This window comes from Lampetra fluviatilis, chromosome 35 (genome assembly GCF_964198595.1).
Source record: "Lampetra fluviatilis chromosome 35, kcLamFluv1.1, whole genome shotgun sequence".
Classification (NCBI taxonomy): domain Eukaryota; kingdom Metazoa; phylum Chordata; class Hyperoartia; order Petromyzontiformes; family Petromyzontidae; genus Lampetra; species Lampetra fluviatilis.
The window spans coordinates 475087-496159 of record NC_136309.1 but is presented as its reverse complement, the minus strand read 5'-3'; the positions used below and the strand labels follow the sequence as shown (position 1 = coordinate 496159).

At 46.5% G+C, this 21073-nt stretch overlaps 1 protein-coding gene across 2 annotated transcripts in view; it reads right to left on the bottom strand.

The window, feature by feature from the left end:
- Window positions 1-388: 388 nt before the first annotated feature.
- SLC38A12 (solute carrier family 38 member 12) overlaps window positions 389-21073 on the bottom strand; it is a 248052-nt gene continuing 227367 nt past the window's right edge. For both annotated transcript variants that reach the window (XM_078872611.1, XM_078872610.1), the window contains exons 10-11: window positions 11487-11908; window positions 389-2497 (exon numbers count right to left, since the gene is read on the bottom strand). In XM_078872611.1, coding sequence (XP_078728737.1) covers window positions 2159-2497; window positions 11487-11908 — 761 coding nt within the window. In that variant the 3' untranslated portion in view covers window positions 389-2158. The remainder of the gene's footprint in view (window positions 2498-11486; window positions 11909-21073) is intronic.

The window sequence follows — 21073 nt, the reverse complement described above, 5'->3', positions numbered from 1 at the left end:
TTTAATTTCACCGTCTAGTGGTGCGTGCAAATGCAGGAAATATGCCACATGCAGTGATGTCATAAAGAACCAAGGCTTGCTTCGTTACGAAAGTTAAACCAACTTTGGGCAAGTCAATTCAGAATAAAACGTTTTAATTTCAAGCGGAACCTGTTGCATGCCCAGAAATTGACCAATGCAAGTGTGGCCAGGTAGGATCTGTGAGAGATAAGCCACAATCCTTAGCCCACTGTGACTTATTAAATGCAACAATTGCGGGAAAAATTAATAAAAACAAGTTTGAGAACAGGCAATTGATATCACAGACTTATACGTTTCAGACATTTTATGAACGTACGGATTGCTAATGCACTGCGTTTGTAGTAAGGCGAATAGCACTTTTCCAATGGGCAATTAATTACATTGCAGCACAGTGCACGGTAAACAGAGGCTGCTTCATTTAAGAGTAAAAAAACGTGGCTCATAGCGCACTTCTCTAATCCCATTGCATCTCCCCTAACGAGATAAACAAAAGCAGCCCCTATTCCCTGCACTTTGCATAAGCGCCTTTATATATATAGGCAAACGATAGCTTAGCTTCTCACTCGAGGATTCCTCAATCTATCTGGCTACATTAACATGCAGTGGAGATCACAGGCTACAATAAATTAAGCGCATAAACAGCAATCTTTAAGCGACCGAGTGTTAATTTTTGGCTAATGGTGTTGCGGATGTGCTTACATGGGTGAAACACCCCAGGACAAAAACACTTTCCTGCGCAAATAAGGACAGTCTCTTACCGAACGCGCCGAGCGCAGAGAATACAAAGAGGGGTGGAAATGAAAGGCCCATATCACGACAAGCACAGCTTGCCCCACTCTTGAAGATGCTTTGTTTTGTGCACGGCGGAAACTATTTGGGCCAGTGTTTCTTTCCAAGGACAGCGATGCGTTATGTTCGTGAACGGATTTAAGCACACATGCGGGAGTGCTTGGAACACCGGAAGGAATTGAATGTGCGGCGCGTGAATGTGAAAGGTGCCACACTACGAGCAGGAAGACGTCGCCCACAGGCCCCGGCTGGGGCCGGAGACGGTCGTCGCCAGGGTCGTGGTTGTGCAGAGGAAACGCTGCGCGTCTTTAGGTGGTTGTTGTGAAAAAGACATTTGTTCGGGTGAATGTTCACTTTTTTATTGTATTCTTTACAAAGATTACGCCCAATTGATTTGGACTCAAAACAACTGATTTTACGACCTCGTTTAATTTCTAATCAATTTAAACCAGTTTCAGTTCAGTTAAATTGACTTATAATCAAATCGACCTGCCTCAATCAATTAAAGTTTTGCCCAATTAACGCGACTTGTTGATTATTGCAAATTCCTTCAGGGGTAGCACATAGCCAAGCCAAGTGAGATATGTTTGTTCAGATCCTTGCTTAACACAAACATTTTAATACAACACTGTGAACTCTTTCGTTTTACAGAACGCATTTTATTTCCAAAGGCACTGGTACATCCCATCAGATGGGACCATAGTATTTATCTTTTAGTTATCCACATGTGGTCTCTGAATATACGAAGCCATGCATTGGTGACAGGCAGAGAGACACGTTCTCTCTTGTCAGAAAGTGTAATATTTCAATACGATCAGGTTCGTGTATAGGTGCACACACGTACACACAGATATCAACCACAGACGTAATTGTTGAAATTTCACAAGCAGAATTGCACGTTTCACCAACCACGAGTGTGTATGGAGCTCAACTGGTGACTGGTTTCGAGGAGCTACTGAAGGATCCACCGATGACTTTTAAGTGAAACGAGACACACTGACGCCTCCGCATTACAACAAGGCTGAGTAAGGCCAATGATTGCAAAGTGCATGGCACAAGCCTTTTCTTACCTGAAATTTTCAAACGACATTATACCCACGCACACCCTGCGTCGCAAGAACTGTTCCTTTTGGTGCTAAATCACTGAAAACCTTCAAATGGAACCCCCCCCCCCCCCAACAAAAACCGAGAGGCAGCCATCTACAAAACATGACAAATTTTCTTCCCTAACGCAGCAAACAAGTGTGTGCTATTTTATCCCATCACCTCCTCCGTATTGCACCCCTCTCCTCTTAAACCTTATCTTCGTCAACCACCTTTCGGTGGCGGCCGGGCCCGCCCAGCCCGCTCAGCGCCGCCCGTCGTTGATGATGATGTTGGCCGTGACGAACACGATGCAGGAGGCGGCCCAGCCCAGGATGAAGTAGGCCCAGAGGCGGTGGCGAAAGGGCGAGAGGTGGGTGCTCTGCCCGCCGCGGCCCGGCAGGATGGCCGCCACGTGCCGGCGCGAGGACAGGGCCAGGAAGGCGGGCGTCACGTACTGGATGCCGGTGCCGGCGTACGCGCCCGTCACGCCCACCAGCCACTCGAGGTCGTGCGTGAGGAAGGCGATGACCACGGGCGGCAGCACGGCGGCCAGCGGGAACACCACGCACTCCACCAGCCAGGGGTACGTCGTGCCGTCGCGCTTCACACGTCACGAGCACAGCGACCGCGCACAGGTCAACGGGCCGCTCGCGCTTCACCGAAGGCACGGTGCAATGCGATGGCGATTACTCATCGCCGTGTGAGATCGCTGCCGCGACGTCACGTTTTGGCGCGCTGCGCTCGCGATCCAGAGGTCTCCGGCAGCTGCAACAATGGAGTAAGTTTCTTAAATCGCTCCGACTCTGTCCACGCCGGTGTATAAATATAGCTACTCGATTGGTAGGTGGGGTAAAGACGTGAGAGAGTAGGCCAAAATAACCTATGGAGAGGTTTTCTTGAACTTCCTCTCGTGGAGGCCCTTCAGCCGGCAGTGGCGTAAGCAGGCAGTTGCAGGGCTGCACCTTAGCTTGCTGATAGCCCCCTGTCAATCCATTGCCGGATGTTGGCCTTGTCAGTCGTAGGAGGCTTCTTTCGCTATCCGTGCCGGTCAGTGCGAGTTGATGAAAGGGGGCCCAGAAGTAGATCAGACATCACTCACCACTCGCTGTCGTTAGCCGTGGCTTGGGAATTTGAACTGGGGCCACGGCAACACCTCCACAGCGATAATTAATCACATGCAGAAACATCATGCCACGATATCATATACAGTAAGTGTCTTCAAGAAACATTTTGCCAGGCAATGCCAGGGGGGGCAGCGAGCGAGGATGAGAGAAAGTGTGCGTGCAAAGGCATTCGGTGTGGACACGAGCGGTTGAGCAGTCACATGCAGTGACACCTAAACGGTCATCACGGACAATCGCACAGTAAAAACAAATTAGGCAAAGATGTAACATCTGATGAGGTTCAATCTTCTCGTCTGTCATAATCAATACAAGTAACCGAGCACAGATTTTTCAACCGGTTCGCATCATTTGTACTCAACAGTGACGTGTCAATGATTGATCACGTTGCACGCAATTCTCCATGCGCGAGTCTTGCACGCCTGAACAGTGAAACGGGAACAATAATGCTGAGTTCAACTGCACAACGAGACAGCGAATTTTTACCCCTACTTAGTACCGGACACAATGCAGCCAATGCCTCGTCAAGTGATGGTCCGTGGCAGAGATGAGTTTTGCAATCGCAGCGCCGTACAATAATGATCAGTAATTTAGCGCGTGTGGTATTCGTGCCACTCTGATAGCACAGGGCTATCACGAAGGCGCTTTGTTTCACCGACAGATTATAGTGCGCCAGTCGGGGGTGACATTGCCACGTGTAATCCCAATTGAGTAATCTGCGGAGTAATTTTTAAAATTCGGTAAATGTGGACCACTACGCCAGCACGCAATGGCCGAGGCATTACGTCAAAGGGATCTCTAACAACCACTGTGAATCAGACGGCATGTAGTGCTTTTACGGTTAATACAGCCGCAGTAATAACCAGGGTGGCCTGCCAGAGTTGAACCACGAGCGGCAACCGCGCTACCGCTAGCTGGGCCACGTCACCGGCCCAGCGTCACACGAGGGAGGTGTAGGCCGAGAGCGAGATCCAGCTCACCTTGCCGCTCGTTGAGCACGGCGCCCGAGATGAAGCCTCAAGGCGATGCTGCGTGATTAAGGACGGTGCCAAGAAATATGGCCCGAAGTTTTGGGCCATTTGGTCCAATTTGGGCGAAATGTCAATGAGCACCCTCCGTAACTGGAAGAGTGCACAAATTAACTCTCAGACGCTGTGGGTTTCTGGCCTCTCTTCAGTAGCCGAGTATTTTTGATCGAGCTGGTCCCACTTTAGCCAGTGTAAAAAGTGCGCGTGACATTTTTCGTTTAAAGTTTATGACCTTGGAATTGATCACGGTCTGCTGGAGTTTTTATACAGGTTGCTAGCAATGTTGGATTTATTAACAATCCGTGAGAATAGGTTTTCCCCTTTTTTCTGGCAACAAAACAGGTGTTAAGATGTTAAAACACCAAACTAAACCTTTTACGAGGAATCATGTCTGCATTAACCACAATGCTTGTGGTCAGAATGAAAAAAAAAACGCACTCTGATGATATATCTATTGTCTTTGATAATGATTGGTCCAAAAAAGAGACAGCTTTCTTTTGAGCCTAGTCTCAAAACGGTGTTTGACCAGAGGACGCCAAAAGGCGTACAGCACAAAGACAACGCACTATCAGAGTAATGAGGGCTCGGGGTGAGCATCTACATCATTGATAGGTTTTCCCCTGTTATGTTGCCAGAAAAAAGGGGAAAACCTATTCTCATATTTTGGTACTGGCAAAGGAGGCCTCATGATATTAACAATCCGTCGATTGAATGATTTTAAAAAATCAACACATTCATCAATTTAACTGCACCAATGGCCCGTCTTTGCGTCAAAAAACACCTACGATGTATTTTTTCATTATTGGTCGTGTTATTGATTAATGTGCAGTCTTTTGTTTAATTGTGCTTGTGCATCACTGCCAATGCAGCGTCAAGAACTAACGTGTCAATTAATATTGATTGTTGAGGTCGACAATGAATACATAAGAAACATTTGTATTAATTCAAAGTACATCAAAATTATATTCCGTTGGATTTAGAATAATGGAGCAAACATAACGGGACGAACAGATAAAACTAAGAACAACACAAAAATGGGAGGTAAAATAATTGATACTTGAATAGAAATTTTGCATGAATCACGACGATTTATCAAATTGCAGAGGGAAAGGAATGGGATGGATCGATATCCCGTGGTGGCGATGCTCCACCATGGCAACTTTATGGAAATTGTTGCCGACAAATAGCAACAACAGCACATTGCCCAGGAGCGACAGTGGCAACTTGGCGGGAAACTGAATGGAGTTCTCTCCCGCCAATCACATTAACGTGGAGCTGAAATTAATCTGCTGAAGCGGATCAGAGCACCATCCTGCTTATCAGGACTCATCTCTCCACACAATCACACAAAACCCCATCTTCACAACCACCATACTGTTACAGCACCTCATCATCTCTCGACAAACAACACGGTCTCTCTACACCACCATGCCACACCACCACACCATCTCTCAACACACCACACCACCACACCACCACCAGCACTCTCTCCACATCAGCACGGTACACCATCTCTCTACACCACCACCACCCCATCTCTCTACACCACCACCACCACCCAATCTCTCTACACCACCACCACCACCACCCCATCTCTCTACACCACCACCACCATCTCTCTACACCACCACCACCACCCCATCTCTCTACACCACCACCACCATCTCTCTACACCACCACCACCACCACCCCATCTCTCTACACCACCACCACCCAATCTCTCTACACCACCACCACCCCATCTCTCTACACCACCACCACCACCCAATCTCTCTACACCACCACCACCACCACCCCATCTCTCTACACCACCACCACCATCTCTCTACACCACCACCACCACCACCCCATCTCTCTACACCACCACCCCATCTCTCTACACCACCACCACCCAATCTCTCTACACCACCACCACCACCACCACCCCATCTCTCTACACCACCACCACCATCTCTCTACACCACCACCACCACCACCCCATCTCTCTACACCACCACCACCATCTCTCTACACCACCACCACCACCACCCCATCTCTCTACACCACCACCACCATCTCTCTACACCACCACCACCACCACCCCATCTCTCTACACCACCACCACCCCATCTCTCTACACCACCACCACCCCATCTCTCTACACCACCACCACCCCATCTCTCTACACCACCACCACCATCTCTCTACACCACCACCACCACCCCATCTCTCTACACCACCACCACCCCATCTCTCTACACCACCACCACCATCTCTCTACACCACCACCACCCCATCTCTCTACACCACCACCACCACCACCAAATCTCTCTACACCACCACCACCACCCCATCTCTCTACACCACCACCATCTCTCTACACCACCACCACCCCATCTCTCTACACCACCACCCCATCTCTCTACACCACCACCACCCAATCTCTCTACACCACCACCACCACCACCCCATCTCTCTACACCACCACCACCATCTCTCTACACCACCACCACCATCTCTCTACACCACCACCACCCAATCTCTCTACACCACCACCACCACCACCACCCCATCTCTCTACACCACCACCACCATCTCTCTACACCACCACCACCATCTCTCTACACCACCACCACCACCACCCCATCTCTCTACACCACCACCACCACCACCCCATCTCTCTACACCACCACCACCCCATCTCTCTACACCACCACCACCCCATCTCTCTACACCACCACCACCATCTCTCTACACCACCACCACCCCATCTCTCTACACCACCACCACCATATCTCTACACCACCACCACCCCATCTCTCTACACCACCACCACCCCATCTCTCTACACCACCACCACCATCTCTCTACACCAACACCACCACCACCCCATCTCTCTACACCACCACCACCACCACCCCATCTCTCTACACCACCACCACCACCACCCCATCTCTCTACACCACCACCACCCCATCTCTCTACACCACCACCACCCCATCTCTCTACACCACCACCACCCCATCTCTCTACACCACCACCACCACCACCATCTCTCTACACCACCACCACCCCATCTCTCTACACCACCACCACCACCACCACCATCTCTCTACACCACCACCACCCCATCTCTCTACACCACCACCATCTCTCTACACCACCACCACCACCACCCCATCTCTCTACACCACCACCACCACCACCCCATCTCTCTACACCACCACCACCACCCCATCTCTCTACACCACCACCCCATCTCTCTACACCACCACCACCCCATCTCTCTACACCACCACCCCATCTCTCTACACCACCACCACCACCACCCCATCTCTCTACACCACCACCACCACCACCCCATCTCTCTACACCACCACCACCACCACCCCATCTCTCTACACCACCACCACCACCCCATCTCTCTACACCACCACCCCATCTCTCTACACCACCACCACCACCCCATCTCTCTACACCACCACCACCACCCCATCTCTCTACACCATCACCACCACCCCATCTCTCTACACCACCACCACCCCATCTCTCTACACCACCACCACCACCCCATCTCTCTACACCACCACCACCACCCCATCTCTCTACACCACCACCACCACCCCATCTCTCTACACCACCACCCCATATCTCTACACCACCACCACCACCCCATCTCTCTACACCACCACCATCACCACCCCATCTCTCTACACCACCACCACCACCACCCCATCTCTCTACACCACCACCACCACCCCATCTCTCTACACCACCACCACCACCCCATCTCTCTACACCACCACCACCACCATCTCTCTACACCACCACCACCCCATCTCTCTACACCACCACCACCCCATCTCTCTACACCACCACCACCATCTCTCTACACCACCACCACCACCACCCCATCTCTCTACACCACCACCACCCCATCTCTCTACACCACCACCACCACCCCATCTCTCTACACCACCACACCACCACCCCATCTCTCTACACCACCACCACCCCATCTCTCTACACCACCACCCCATATCTCTACACCACCACCACCACCACCCCATCTCTCTACACCACCACCATCACCACCCCATCTCTCTACACCACCACCACCACCACCCCATCTCTCTACACCACCACCACCACCCCATCTCTCTACACCACCACCCCATCTCTCTACACCACCACCACCACCCCATCTCTCTACACCACCACCACCACCCCATCTCTCTACACCACCACCCCATCTCTCTACACCACCACCACCACCCCATCTCTCTACACCACCACCACCACCCCATCTCTCTACACCACCACCACCACCCCATCTCTCTACACCACCACCACCACCCCATCTCTCTACACCACCACCACCACCCCATCTCTCTACACCATCACCACCACCCCATCTCTCTACACCACCACCACCCCAAGTAACTCTCCATCCCCCGTCACCCGGACAGGCGTTGGGAAGTCACCGTCGGTGATTCTTGGGTCTGCTTCGCGGACGCCTAAAACCAAACTGGCCCCACGCTTTGTTCACGAAATACCAATGCCCTGCAATCCACAAGTGCCGTTGTCTTCTAAACAATGAATACGTGATAAAACCATTGCGTGTCATGTATAGTAACATACCCCGATGCATGAAACCCTAAAACAATTAGCCTGTTCAGCAATGACGATGAAGCCATCGCAGTCATGGATTGTGACACCACCAAGGATTCGTTGATTACGTGCGTCAGTTTGTGTTGGGAAAATGTGTAAATTGCACGTACGGTGCCCTAATATACTGTATCTACAGTATGCATATTAACATGGGACAATCTCCTGTTTGTATAGTGCATGTGCCAATGTCCTGTTAACTACATTTCCCCTCCGTAATAACGTTTTTTGGGTCAGATGGCGTACAAATAAATGTGTCGTTAGTTACACGATATAACCCAAAAAACCTTCATTGTGAATAATATTGGCCGTGAAAGCCTACGTGTTCAATTTGCCATGACGTTTCCCAAATTGAACATTGCAAGATGCCTTCGTGTACACATGAACGGCAGCGAACCTGTGCATTAATGGGCATTCTTAACACTTTGTAAAATGCAGGTTATTGCGAATATATATTTTCAAATTGCAACAGATTCACAAAAAATCAGTGTTGAAGGAATTTGTTTGCCGGAGATATAAGTTCTGTTTTGGAATTCGAGGTTTTTAAGGAAATCCAGAGGTCAACATTTAGATTCACTCTCCCAGCGAGGCAGTTTCAATAAGAGACAATCTTTTAATATGACGCCACATCTGTGTGCCCACCCAGCAGTATAGATGGGAACACACCACAGGCGACTGGCAGCTTGCGTGCGGTGGCGTAACTCGTGGATACTCCCACTTCTGGCACGATGTCTGACCAGTAGGAAGAGTAGGCCACATTCACTCGAGAGGGGCTCTCCTGGGCTCCCTCTGGTGGACGCCCTTGCGCCAGCAATGCCGTGCGTGCGTGCGTAGTCGCAGGGCTGCAGAACTTTTACCTTTACCGAAGATCGCAACATTTAGAAGAATGTGTGGATGGAAGCTGCTATACGCAGACGGCAAGGCCAACAAATACCCGCCTCTGAAGCAGGGCCTCCCCCTTGGCAAGAGCATGAGGAGACAATGCCCTCAAGTCCTAAGTATACTCATTTGGGCTCTGAGAACAAGAGAACCAACCAGATGAGAAGTGGAGAGTACGAGTTTTCTAGAAAGTAAGGGAAGCATGCTCTGCTGCTGCCTTGCACTGGAGATTCGTCACGCTGTCTGAATACACGGACACCCGACGTGAGGCTTGATTTGGTTAAGAGTTCTTCTCGGAATTGCAGCGCTAAAAAAAAAGTCCATAAATGAACAACATCTCATCGCTCACTCACTGGCAATGATGAACAAGCCTCCGCGAAATAAGAGAGTAACAAACAAAGAGGTGGCGCTGTGGTTGGAGGCCTCTCTGCTGCACGTGATTATAATGAGATCAGCAGAGCTTAATGATCTAGTCTAGCAGAAGGAAATGTGGGGGGGGGGGGGATCCACAAAATCTATAACCTTACCGTTCGTGATGATTTGTCTTTTATCAGAAAACTGACTGTACACTCCGTCTGTGTTGCCAAGCAGATGAGGGAATTATCAATATGAAAATGTATTCCTTTTGTGTACCGAAGGTTCATAACCATGACTATCTCGTTCATTTTGTAAAATTAAATGCAAATTTGATTTGACAGCTTCAAAATACACCGAGTGAAAACAGAAAATCATCCTGGCAACAGCACCACACACATCGAGCCATACATAATGATTGCTGTGAGCTTCATAAAGATATTCAATGATTTTTCCCAAGCAACAAGTGCCCTAAAAAACGAGTCTGCAGCAGCAGAATAACTAACTTGCCTATTTCATGCATTAGCACAAGTTTAACTCGTAGGCTTTCGCAACCAATATCATCCATAATAGAGTTTTTTTGGGATTAGATCGCGTAAATATATAAATGTGTCGTTAAACCCGCCACCCACCCGACACAGCCAACTAGTAAGGGTTGTCACATAAACAGAGCGTGGCCAATTCGTCACTAGTACAGCACTAACCGGTGTGATGGAGAGCAAAGCCACAACATTTACAATCTAAATACGACGTTTCGCCAGTAATTACAACTAGCTTCATCAGGCAACAGCCGGATTTAAGGAACGATATAAGGAGGGGGTGATATGATAGCGATGTTGATTCCAATTCAGTAAATTTTGAATAATTTTTAAAATGCGGTAAGTGTTTGACCATGATGCCAGCACTCAATGACTTTACAGGATCTTTGTGGAGCAAGCAGCGTGCATTTGTTTGGTTAACACACCCACTGTTCCCGCACCTCCGATTAGTATGGTTGACTACGTATGGTGAGAAAGAAGTTAAACATACATACGGCATTAATCAGGGCAGCCGAAGGATTCAAACCCTGAACCTCTGCAACAAGCTGCTAATGCCCGACTGTTGGTAAATTCTTAAATTGGTAACCTATTACTGTATATTGACACTTTTCATCTACCCATGTTCTGTGAAACTAAACCTCAATAATGACTGTAGATATATTTAATATTTGAAAACACGTCACAAATGCACAATATAACTTGAACTCCAGTACTTAGAATTCTTGGCCTTTATGCTAAACCTTAAAAATGAATGTCTCGGACATCAACAACAACAGTCAGAACAAATGGGCACAAACAGTAACAAGATTAAAATGAACTCTGGGGTAGAACTGAATATTTCATTTCTGATCGCATATAAACTCAAAAACTTACCAGAAGAATGAAAACCAATATGAGATGTCAGGACAGTAAAGTCTTACCGACAAAAACTCACAAATCATTCAAATCCATCGACCGATTTATAACGTTTCCGTGACTGGACCGGATAACGCCTCGGATGGTCAGAGTGCCCTCTCACTCACCAGGAAGATGGAGCGCAGGTTGTTGCGGAGCGTGACGGCGATAATGGGAAAGTTGGTGCTGATGGTAAACACCGGGAAGAGGCCCAGGAAGTAGCGGACCCCGATCGGCGCGGAGGGGTCGGCCAGGAAGTTGAGGGTGTAGAGGTCCTGCAGCGCGCCCGTGGGGTACGCGAACACGGCCGTGAACGCCAGCAGGCTGTAGAAGGCCAGCACCAGGGCGTAGGCCGAGAGCGTCACGCAGCCCAGGCGCCGCTTGTCGGACACGGGCGTGAGCAGCGACGGCAGCGAGTGCTGGCACATGAACGAGTAGATGCACACCCCGAAGAGGTTCGGCACGCCGCTCAGAGTCCCGATGGCCGGGTGGCCCTGCGCCTCGCCCTTGCTAATGTGCAGGATCGCCAGCACGATCATCATGATGAAAGCTGCAGGGACAGATGGGCAACATGGGGCGAGTGGTGGAGGGCAGGGGATGGCGGCAGGGGATGAGAGGCGATGAGGATGGCAGTGGCAACCAGTGAGACGTTGGAAAGCAATCTAACTTTTAAGCAAGGCAGAAGTATCGCGCAGAGAGATTCTGTAATGCTTTCTACGATGTGTTGTCCTTGTAGCACTGGTTTATCATCTCCAGGTTTTAGGATACGTTTGATCAATGTGTCTGTTTTTTGTAGAGTAAGTCTCAAACAGCAACACAGCTTGATAGAAAAAGCTTTGGGCATATTGGATCAGCCATACGAGAGTTATCATGACCCCGTTACATATAGATGGGGAGAGTTAAAGCATAAAATAAGTCGACACTAGTTGGGAGAACATTAATAAAACGTGAACTTAAATGATCAACTGTTGACTGCTCACACAGAACAGCTTTATAATGAAGCAGATCCTTCACAATCCAGGAGAAAATACCGCCTTGTATATATTGTTCCTCATGATACCGGAACCATTGCAAAAATCTACAATTTCGCGTAAAAAAGCTAAAATCTCTATTCATAGGGGTGCGCAAACAGAGATGCATTCCTTCTGTCGATGCCACTGTGGGGGAAACCCAACGATAGTCAAGAGTGAAGTGCCGTACGTGCGTGTTAAAACTAAAATTAGCGCTTTCACATTATCACTGCACATTTACATCTACCGTGCAGATTTTGCAAGACATGCCAAGAGTGAAAAAAATGGAAATGAACAAAAGCAATTATGCTTTGCAGCCGTTAAATGTGAAGAAAACAATCACGACTGTACGATACCCCATGCCTGTGCAGAAGACGGTGTCACGTTTATTTTTTGCAAGACAGAATCGTGCCTTATTGATCCAATTGTTCATTTATAGGACAGATCAGAGGTGAAGTAAACACGCACTGAAGGAGGATGAAACTACTGTCTGGTAACCTTCCCCTGCGCTCGTTTCCCCCGCCAGCCAACAGTGAAACCTGCGGTGAGGTCCGTGCACAACGCGCCCGGCCACACAAAGGCTTTGTGTGGCCGTGCGCACAATCTGTTGTTGCCCGACAGCAGGCGCATGCTGAGACCGAAGGTGATAATGGGGTAATTTAATAATTAAGAAAGTCAAACATCAAAAAGGTCAAGGTTGCAACAGTTGACAGCGCTACACTCACAACATTGCTTCTTGCATTTCTAGAACCTCACGAAAGAAGCAATACACATTAATTAGTAACAGGTAGTAATTAATAAGTAACACAGAGCTGTTCCCTTCTGGGCATTCAACAAATCATAGCACGAATGGGCAAAACTGTAATACAATGAAGCTTTTGTTTAGACATGGTTCTGTTTTCTCTTGACCCTGGTTTGGAAGGTTATATGCAAAGTGGAAAACGTGATCACCAGAATGATGGGGGTTGCTAAATAAATATTATGGCCAGTTCGATGCAGTGATTCAGTGCAAAAGTAATGAATTGAGATGAATGTGTACAAGGTTGGAACACTCCAGGACGTGTGATTGCTTGCACAGGTTTATTTGTGATGTTTATCCCAAATGGGCCAAACGCCCCGCACATTTCGCGGGGATAATGTACTTGTCCGCCCAATTTACTCGCTTATTTATTAATGTAATTCGAAAAGGCAGCTGCTCCACGTATAAATAATATCTACCTCCTGGATCCAAAACTTTACGGGACTATTATTCGAGTCAACCTTGAACGATCCAAAATGACAAACAATTGCATCTGCAGACAATTGTGCCTTTAAAGGATAGCATTACTTTTTTCTCCTTCCTATAAATCAACACTCTGCAAAAACACATAAAAGGCGACCTTTAAAAAGCACCTGGCCATTTCCCTGTTTTGCGAGTTCCCGCTGATTGCAGAGCAATCTAATTCACAGTCACTGCAGCCCCATTTGCGCGCTGCACCTAAGCCACTCAAATGGTTTTTATTATTTCTATTTATTTGTTTAGGCTTTCATTTGTAAAAGCTTGGGTTACTGCATACATTTTCACTGAGGCAAATGCTGTTTTCGCAGTCCAGAAAGGCCAGGCATAATGGTATTTTCTAATCATGGATATTTCCATAATATTATTGATAGTAGATGTGGTTGATAGTAGAGGAGCCTTTACTAAACCTGGCTTCCTCATGCGGTTGATTGGCTTTTAAATTTCCATTGTTCTCTTCCCGATGATGTTGGTGGAACAATTGATAATAGTTAACATTCCCTAGAAAGGTTAAGAGTTGTGCCACTCTTTAAGTGCAATTTTAACAATGTATTTGAATCGCAGAACGGTTGAGGAATCATTCCACGAGTGAGATTTTTCAATTCTAAACATTTGGTAAAATCGAAATATAGTGAATACATAAAAGTAGTGTCAGACAAGGGGGAAAGCTTTCGCCAAAGTTGATCAGAGTAACATTCGTGCATAGACCATGGTGGCTGTTGAAACTCCACGCTGAAACCAGATTCTCCCCAAATGTGTATCCCAACAGTACCATACACAACAAGAGTTGTATTCCAGCAGTGCCATACACAACAAGAGTTGCGACGTGGACAAACCGGCCCCCACCATGGGACATCGGTGCACAAGAGCTGCATAGCTCATCGGATTTCTCCTGCAGTCTAGATAAAGATTCTGAGTAGAAGTTGTGTTACTATACACATGCATGTATGCTACTGAGTGTTGCCCTTCTGTGTTGTTTCAAAGTCATGTTCAAGAGTGTCCCTGCTCAAACGAGCAATGAGGTGGTGCTCATCTCTGTTGGTGGCCCTAACTCAGCGGTGGAAATTCCACAAAGTGGTATTTTCATTGTATTGACCCAGAAAGTCCAAGTCAATCACCAATGAATGACTCTGACCACTGTGCCAACTGGCTGCATTGCTTATGTTCAGTAAATACTATTTTTATTTTATTTTACAAAGGATGAACACTGATACTTAAGCACTATATCTATTTGAAAATGTACATTTTAAAACACTCCAACTAACTGTACTGTGATCTGGGTCGCATAGCAAATCCACAACCCTTAATAAATCCACTGCCCGATAAAGGCCTTTCCAAGCCATGCTGATCATGGGGATTACTTTGCCATACCTCACTGTGCTAGTCAGTGTGGGTTGGTGAATTGCGATCTGGGATTACAATGGTACAAACATGCACTTTGTAATCTGCGATCAAATGCATTCCAACGACATAAAGAGGCCAAGAAAGACTGTTGTTAGTTGAGACTTAAATCTTTCAAAGACACTAGACTACGATGCTGATAGCACATATTACAATACACTCACTCTTCATTGAATTTATACTGCAACTCCTCGCAAACAGAATCAGAATCTTTATTCAAATTGGAGGAATCAGATGAGCTATTAAGCTCTTTTTCACAGATGTCCAGTAAGGGTGGGTGAGCAACGTCAACCAAAACCTCGATGTCGTTGCATGTGGCATTGCCACATTTCCATTCCACTGCGCACCGGTTCAGGTCGGACTGCGTGGTGCTTTAGATCAATAGGAAACCTTTAAGAAGCTGCAATGTTCAAATAATAATAATAATGATCACGCCTATGAGTTCACCTGCATTATTTAATGAGAGCAAACGCACAATGGACCAGAGCTTCGCTACGTCTCCTGGACAATAACATTTGATTTAAATTGAACTGTGAAATCAGCGCCTTCAACGACCCGGCCACCTCAATCTTCAAGCCAGACGACCTTGACGCAATCCTAACCGTTCATCGTGAGGCCCGTAATACCATGGGGTTATCCATGAACTTAACTAGTTGCAAATGTGTCAATTTTCTTCTGGGGGAAAAAAAAACTTTGGTGAGACGGAACATTTTGCAGTTAAACCGAGCAGCATTGAACATCGGTAATGGTTTTAACAGCAGGGTTCTTGGAGAGGTTATGAGGTGACATATTTGATTCAATGCTACATTAGCTTTGCTCTTTAAATTACTTTGTTGTTATGGCTGCCGGAACACAAACAAGACAAAGGCTCCAAGATGACAGCGCACGGCTGGCTCTGCTCTAATGCTGGTGCCTCGGCAGCGCTGCAGAACAAGGGCAATCCGAGCACACGGTTGTTCTGCAATAGCCGTGATGGTGGTCATTCATCCGAGACGTGTAAGGGTCCAACAAAGCAGATGTCCATCCTGGCAATGGTGTAACATAGGCCTGCCAACAATGCTTTGCATCCTGCTATAATAACACGCATATGCTTACAAATAGTATTTCTTACAAATATATTATCATTAAACATTTTTAGTTTTCAGTATATTTATACTGAAAGAGTTTGCGTGTCCTATTTATGAGAATTATTCTTTTTGGTATACCTAACGATGATTTCTTAATGATTACAAATTAAATTAGTCAAGATTGTAATTAGGACTTAGCAGAATCACCATTCGTTATTCCTTCACCTAATTACCGCCTATTATCAATCTACTGTTGAAGGCCTCCCCATGCCTTCACCTAGCACCTGCACGTGAACCTATTTCATCACACCATCTCCAATGACGAAACGAAAACTTTCCTTTTTATTAAATGCATGTTTCTAAACGTGGAGGGAAAAACTGGAGGACACACAAAAGCCATGCGATCACAGGGAGAGAGACATGCAAACTCCAAATATACAGTCATCAAGGTCGGGACCGAACCCACAACCTCCTGTATACCAGGCGAGGTAGTTAACATCTCATAGCCACCGTGGCCTCCAATTTTGCCTTAAATTGCCTTCTGCACACCGTAAAATGCCATTCAGATAGTAGCAGGCCACACATCCCAAGGACGGACCTACAGAATAAATGAAAAATACTCAACACATTCATGAAAAACACCGTGGCCTTAAAAGTAAAAGTAGAGATTACACAAATTGACCTCGGAAAAAAATAGCAAAGTCGTCATCACACAGCGGCATAATAATCTTGCAGTCTTATTTTTATAATTAATATTATTATTATTTTAATAGACATATGAGAACCCATTGGTTGCAGGAATCTGAGTGGAATTGGGAACTTTATTGGGTGGTCTTTATTCAGATTTTTATCACATCAAATTTTCTCCAGACGTGACAAGAAAAAAACAAGGTGTGGTAATCAGAGCTGCAGTTATCTAATTAATGAATGAATTACACCCTTAGTGTGTTCAGCTTTTAATGTGGCAATGTTGCTGCCTCTGGCTATATTTAGGCGTTTTGTTAAATAGCTATAAAGGATAAAAAAAATGTAAATTGCATTCTGAAAGACTAACAGTTTAGTGCGGCAGAAAAAAAATCACAATTATCTCTGTGATTTATGATCACCTTAAAAGCTGCGTTTAATCGCATTTTGTCTGCATTCATCTCCTGCCGTGGGCACGAACTATGCTCTTTGTACTGTGAGCCATGTCGCTGTCCATTATTAAAAACACTCATCTTTTCTCCACGACTGCAACGTTCCGAATTGACTCTCCGATCTGAGCCAACCAGACATTTCGCTCAATCGTTCGTGTGTCCTCACTTTCCAGGAACCAGCCGACTCCTTTGCCGGTATCTGGCCCATGTCACGGCCAAGCAGTGGTCACTGTGAGCGACTTGCTGGTTTCATGAGTAAAATAGAAGCCTGTTGGGTGAGGCCGAAGAAATGCATTGGGTCAACTCGTTGCATGTTTCTTGCGGTTTCTTTCACAGCAATGTCCCCCCCCCATGTAAATCCTATAAGTCTATGACATTAGCTGACATCACAAAGCGAGCAGCGAAGTAACAAGCCGAAATGTGATGCACATTGACAATGGTTTTTTTTCGCTCCTAGACCCGCTGAAAATAGCTTTGCTTCATTGCATTCACATCACCGATCACCTGCAAGACAGGTGCTGACAGCACACGATGGGGAGGAAACATCCCACAATGCACGGGGGCCTCTGGCGATCATCTTTGTAAGATTTAGAATCAAGTAGGACATGCTTTGGGCCCGCGGACAGTGGAACAAAAGAGGTGTCTACGCGTCACGGCAGCGGGAGATTATCATTCACTATGCGTGCCACTTATATCGCAGACTGTGTGCTCCTTTGCACTGGCATCAATTTTTTCCGCTCCTAAAAATATACAAATAAATATTAATTGCAAGTGCACATCACAGTTGCGTAATTTTAAAACACTGCATAAACGTGACAGCAAATAGCCAGGAATCAAAACAATCTTTCATTTTAAGGTCTACATTACTGTAGCACAAGAAAATCGAATGCCACGGTAAGCACCGTCATACACGGACAGTTTTTCACACACAAGCATCGTATGTGCATAATGCAGCAGTGCTTAATTGGCAAGATAAATAAAACATGTTCCATCTACTGCTGTTTGCATGGCATCAGGAAGATTGCTCTATGTATGAACAGGATACGAAAATGTTTCATACACTGATTTACAAAACACAAATACCGGGATGAATGAACATCGCTCTGTTGTTGATGGACCCATTTTATATCATTGTCAAAATTTCTAAACTTAAGACGTTTATGCGATTTAAAAGTGGAGCCAAAGTATCCCACTATTTACACGAGCAAAGGGGCAGCACTTATTTCTGTAGCCAACCCTGAGCCTCTGGCGGAAATTCCACATTCATATGACAGGGTCCAGTTTATTCTTAAGAGATCACTCTTGACTTCCCAGAATGTGGAACTTGATTTCTTAACCCCCATGGGATGAGCTGTCTCATCGATCTCAGATCAGGATTCGAAATTGCGACCTTTTAAATTGCGAGCCCAGCGCTCTCTTCAAATCGCCGCGATTCTAACGAGAATTTATGAATGTAAATGCAAGATAGGATTTTCATTCAATTAGGGAACAGCGGGCACAGGTTCTCAGACTAATATTCCAGATTAATTTGTAAATGAGGTAAGGATGGAATCCACACGTGTGCTCCTTGGTAAACAACACTGGGATAAGGCAGGACAGGAAGAACAGTTGCTTCGAGGCCGTGACTTATGCTAAACACTGTTTACTCACCATGGATTGAGGTTAGAAACCTCTCGCAGCATAAAAAAAAATCTAACCTTAATTGCTCACCATAACAACAGTGAGCGGAGACGAAGAGCAATTAAGAAACTGGTCTTCTCATACAGCGCTGTGTACAGAGGAACATTGTATTGCTCATAGACGTGAGAAACTGCTCCGAGTAGTTTGGGGTGACTTGTGTTGTAAGCCAGACGAGTTGCAGAGGGTTGAAGATGATGATGATGACTTGTGGTTGCTTGTTCTAATACGGTTGAATGTTGATACCTAAGCCGTTGGACTGAGCAATACTTGAGTGTTCTCAGCTGGGGATTGTATCCAGTCTGAGAACCATTACCGATTTTGGGGCAGCCATCCAGCAGACAAAAAGAGACGTGCCGAGAGGGATTCCGGTGAAAATGTAAACACATTAATTCTGGCCCCTGTACCATATATTTTTATATAGATTTTAAACTTCACACAATTCCGGAAGAGCTTTAACAACACCTACACAAATGGTCCAACATGCACGAGGTACTGTATAAGCATGCTACATCTACCTGCTATTATCGATATAAAATACAGTATAATAATGTACATCCGTTTACAAGTCCATTCCTGGATACAGGCCTCCCCACGTCAAGTCCGCCCTGTGGGCTGTTTGACCACACTTCCTCACACTGGTCTGCACGATTTGGTGAAGGGGGGAGACTGCTTCAGATATCACTCCCCACTGATGTTAGCCGCGCTTGGGACTAACTCGGCAACGATGCACAAACGTTCATTATAAACAAAGATAAAGATCCTCCATATAGCTTTAACAGACTGTTGGGGCAAGTGATGTTAGCGAGCACCTATGAAGGCCAACACAACACACGAGGGGGTGGGTGGCCAGCACCACAACCGGCCACCTTTGTCTCCCCAGTGGCGATGTTTACACAGCACAAGGTATTCATCTGAGGCTGAGTCGACCTAGGGGAGGCCCAAGAATGGGTCAGATAATCGTCACTGGTGTTGGCCGTGAGTGGCAATTGAACTTGGGTCATCAGGTTCGTAGCGCAGCACGCTAACCACTATGCCACCGCTCCCCACACATTTTATAAACATACGAATATGATATGTATAATTCAGTAAAAGAACACATTTCACGATTGGGCTAAGAAATAATAAAAGCTGACAGATTTATACAATGCCAAGTCTCCAGTATATTTTGTCTCTGACACCACGGTGAACGTTGTTGCGCTCTTTGGCAGACAGAGCACAGAGCCAATCACCTGCTCGCGTTTCTGCCCACATGGGACTTCTTAAGCAATCAGGAATAGTGCGGCATAAAGGGACAAATGTATCAATATGATTTTTTATAACGGGGGCATTTGATTAATTTAGATGCCCCATGTGGCTACAAAATCATTAAATATCATTGGCTGCACTTCTACTCCAAAGGGCTTTAAGTAGCTGTCTTAAGTGACAGTCCATCAAGAGTAATTCAAATTCAAAGCTATACGCTCACTTGCATTCACAGGCACGATATTGCGCATATATCAAATTTATATAAGCCATCAAAACTCTTAGGCAAGAACATCTGGTGCAGTTTTAAAACAGAATTGATCCGGCGTTTATCTCCATTTAGGTCACTTCAACTTAAAACGCAATGAGAGCTGTTGCCTGCCCAGCACTGCCGAGAAAGGAGCGAACATTTAGGGGCCCCTCCCCCCAGGTGCGTGACGTCACGCACCTGGGGGGAGAAGGGGTCAGACATTTGTGACGATGTGTGACGATGGGGGGGGGGGGGTTGAGAAATGTGACGTCACATCAAAATGCGCCACTTTAAATAAATATAGACAACACGTTCTACTTAATTAAATAGACTGTTTAATAAATGTTTTCTCCTACAACATCAGAGTGCAGCGCCACATTAAGTACGCACTACAATGACAATAGTTTAAAGCAATTCGAAGCATGTTTTATTTTCAAAATGGAAATATGGTTTGGGGGGGGGGGTCAGAGCTTTGTGACATCATATTTGAGGGGGGGTCTGACTTTTTGTGACGCCGTGTGACGAGGGGGGGGGGTCGAAAATCGAGTGACGCAATTTATGGACGGCCCCTTAGCATGTATCACGCGAAGGGATCGAGGCACCGGTTACTCGTGCCACTCGTTTTTACACATTTCTTATGAAGGCCTCCTCAC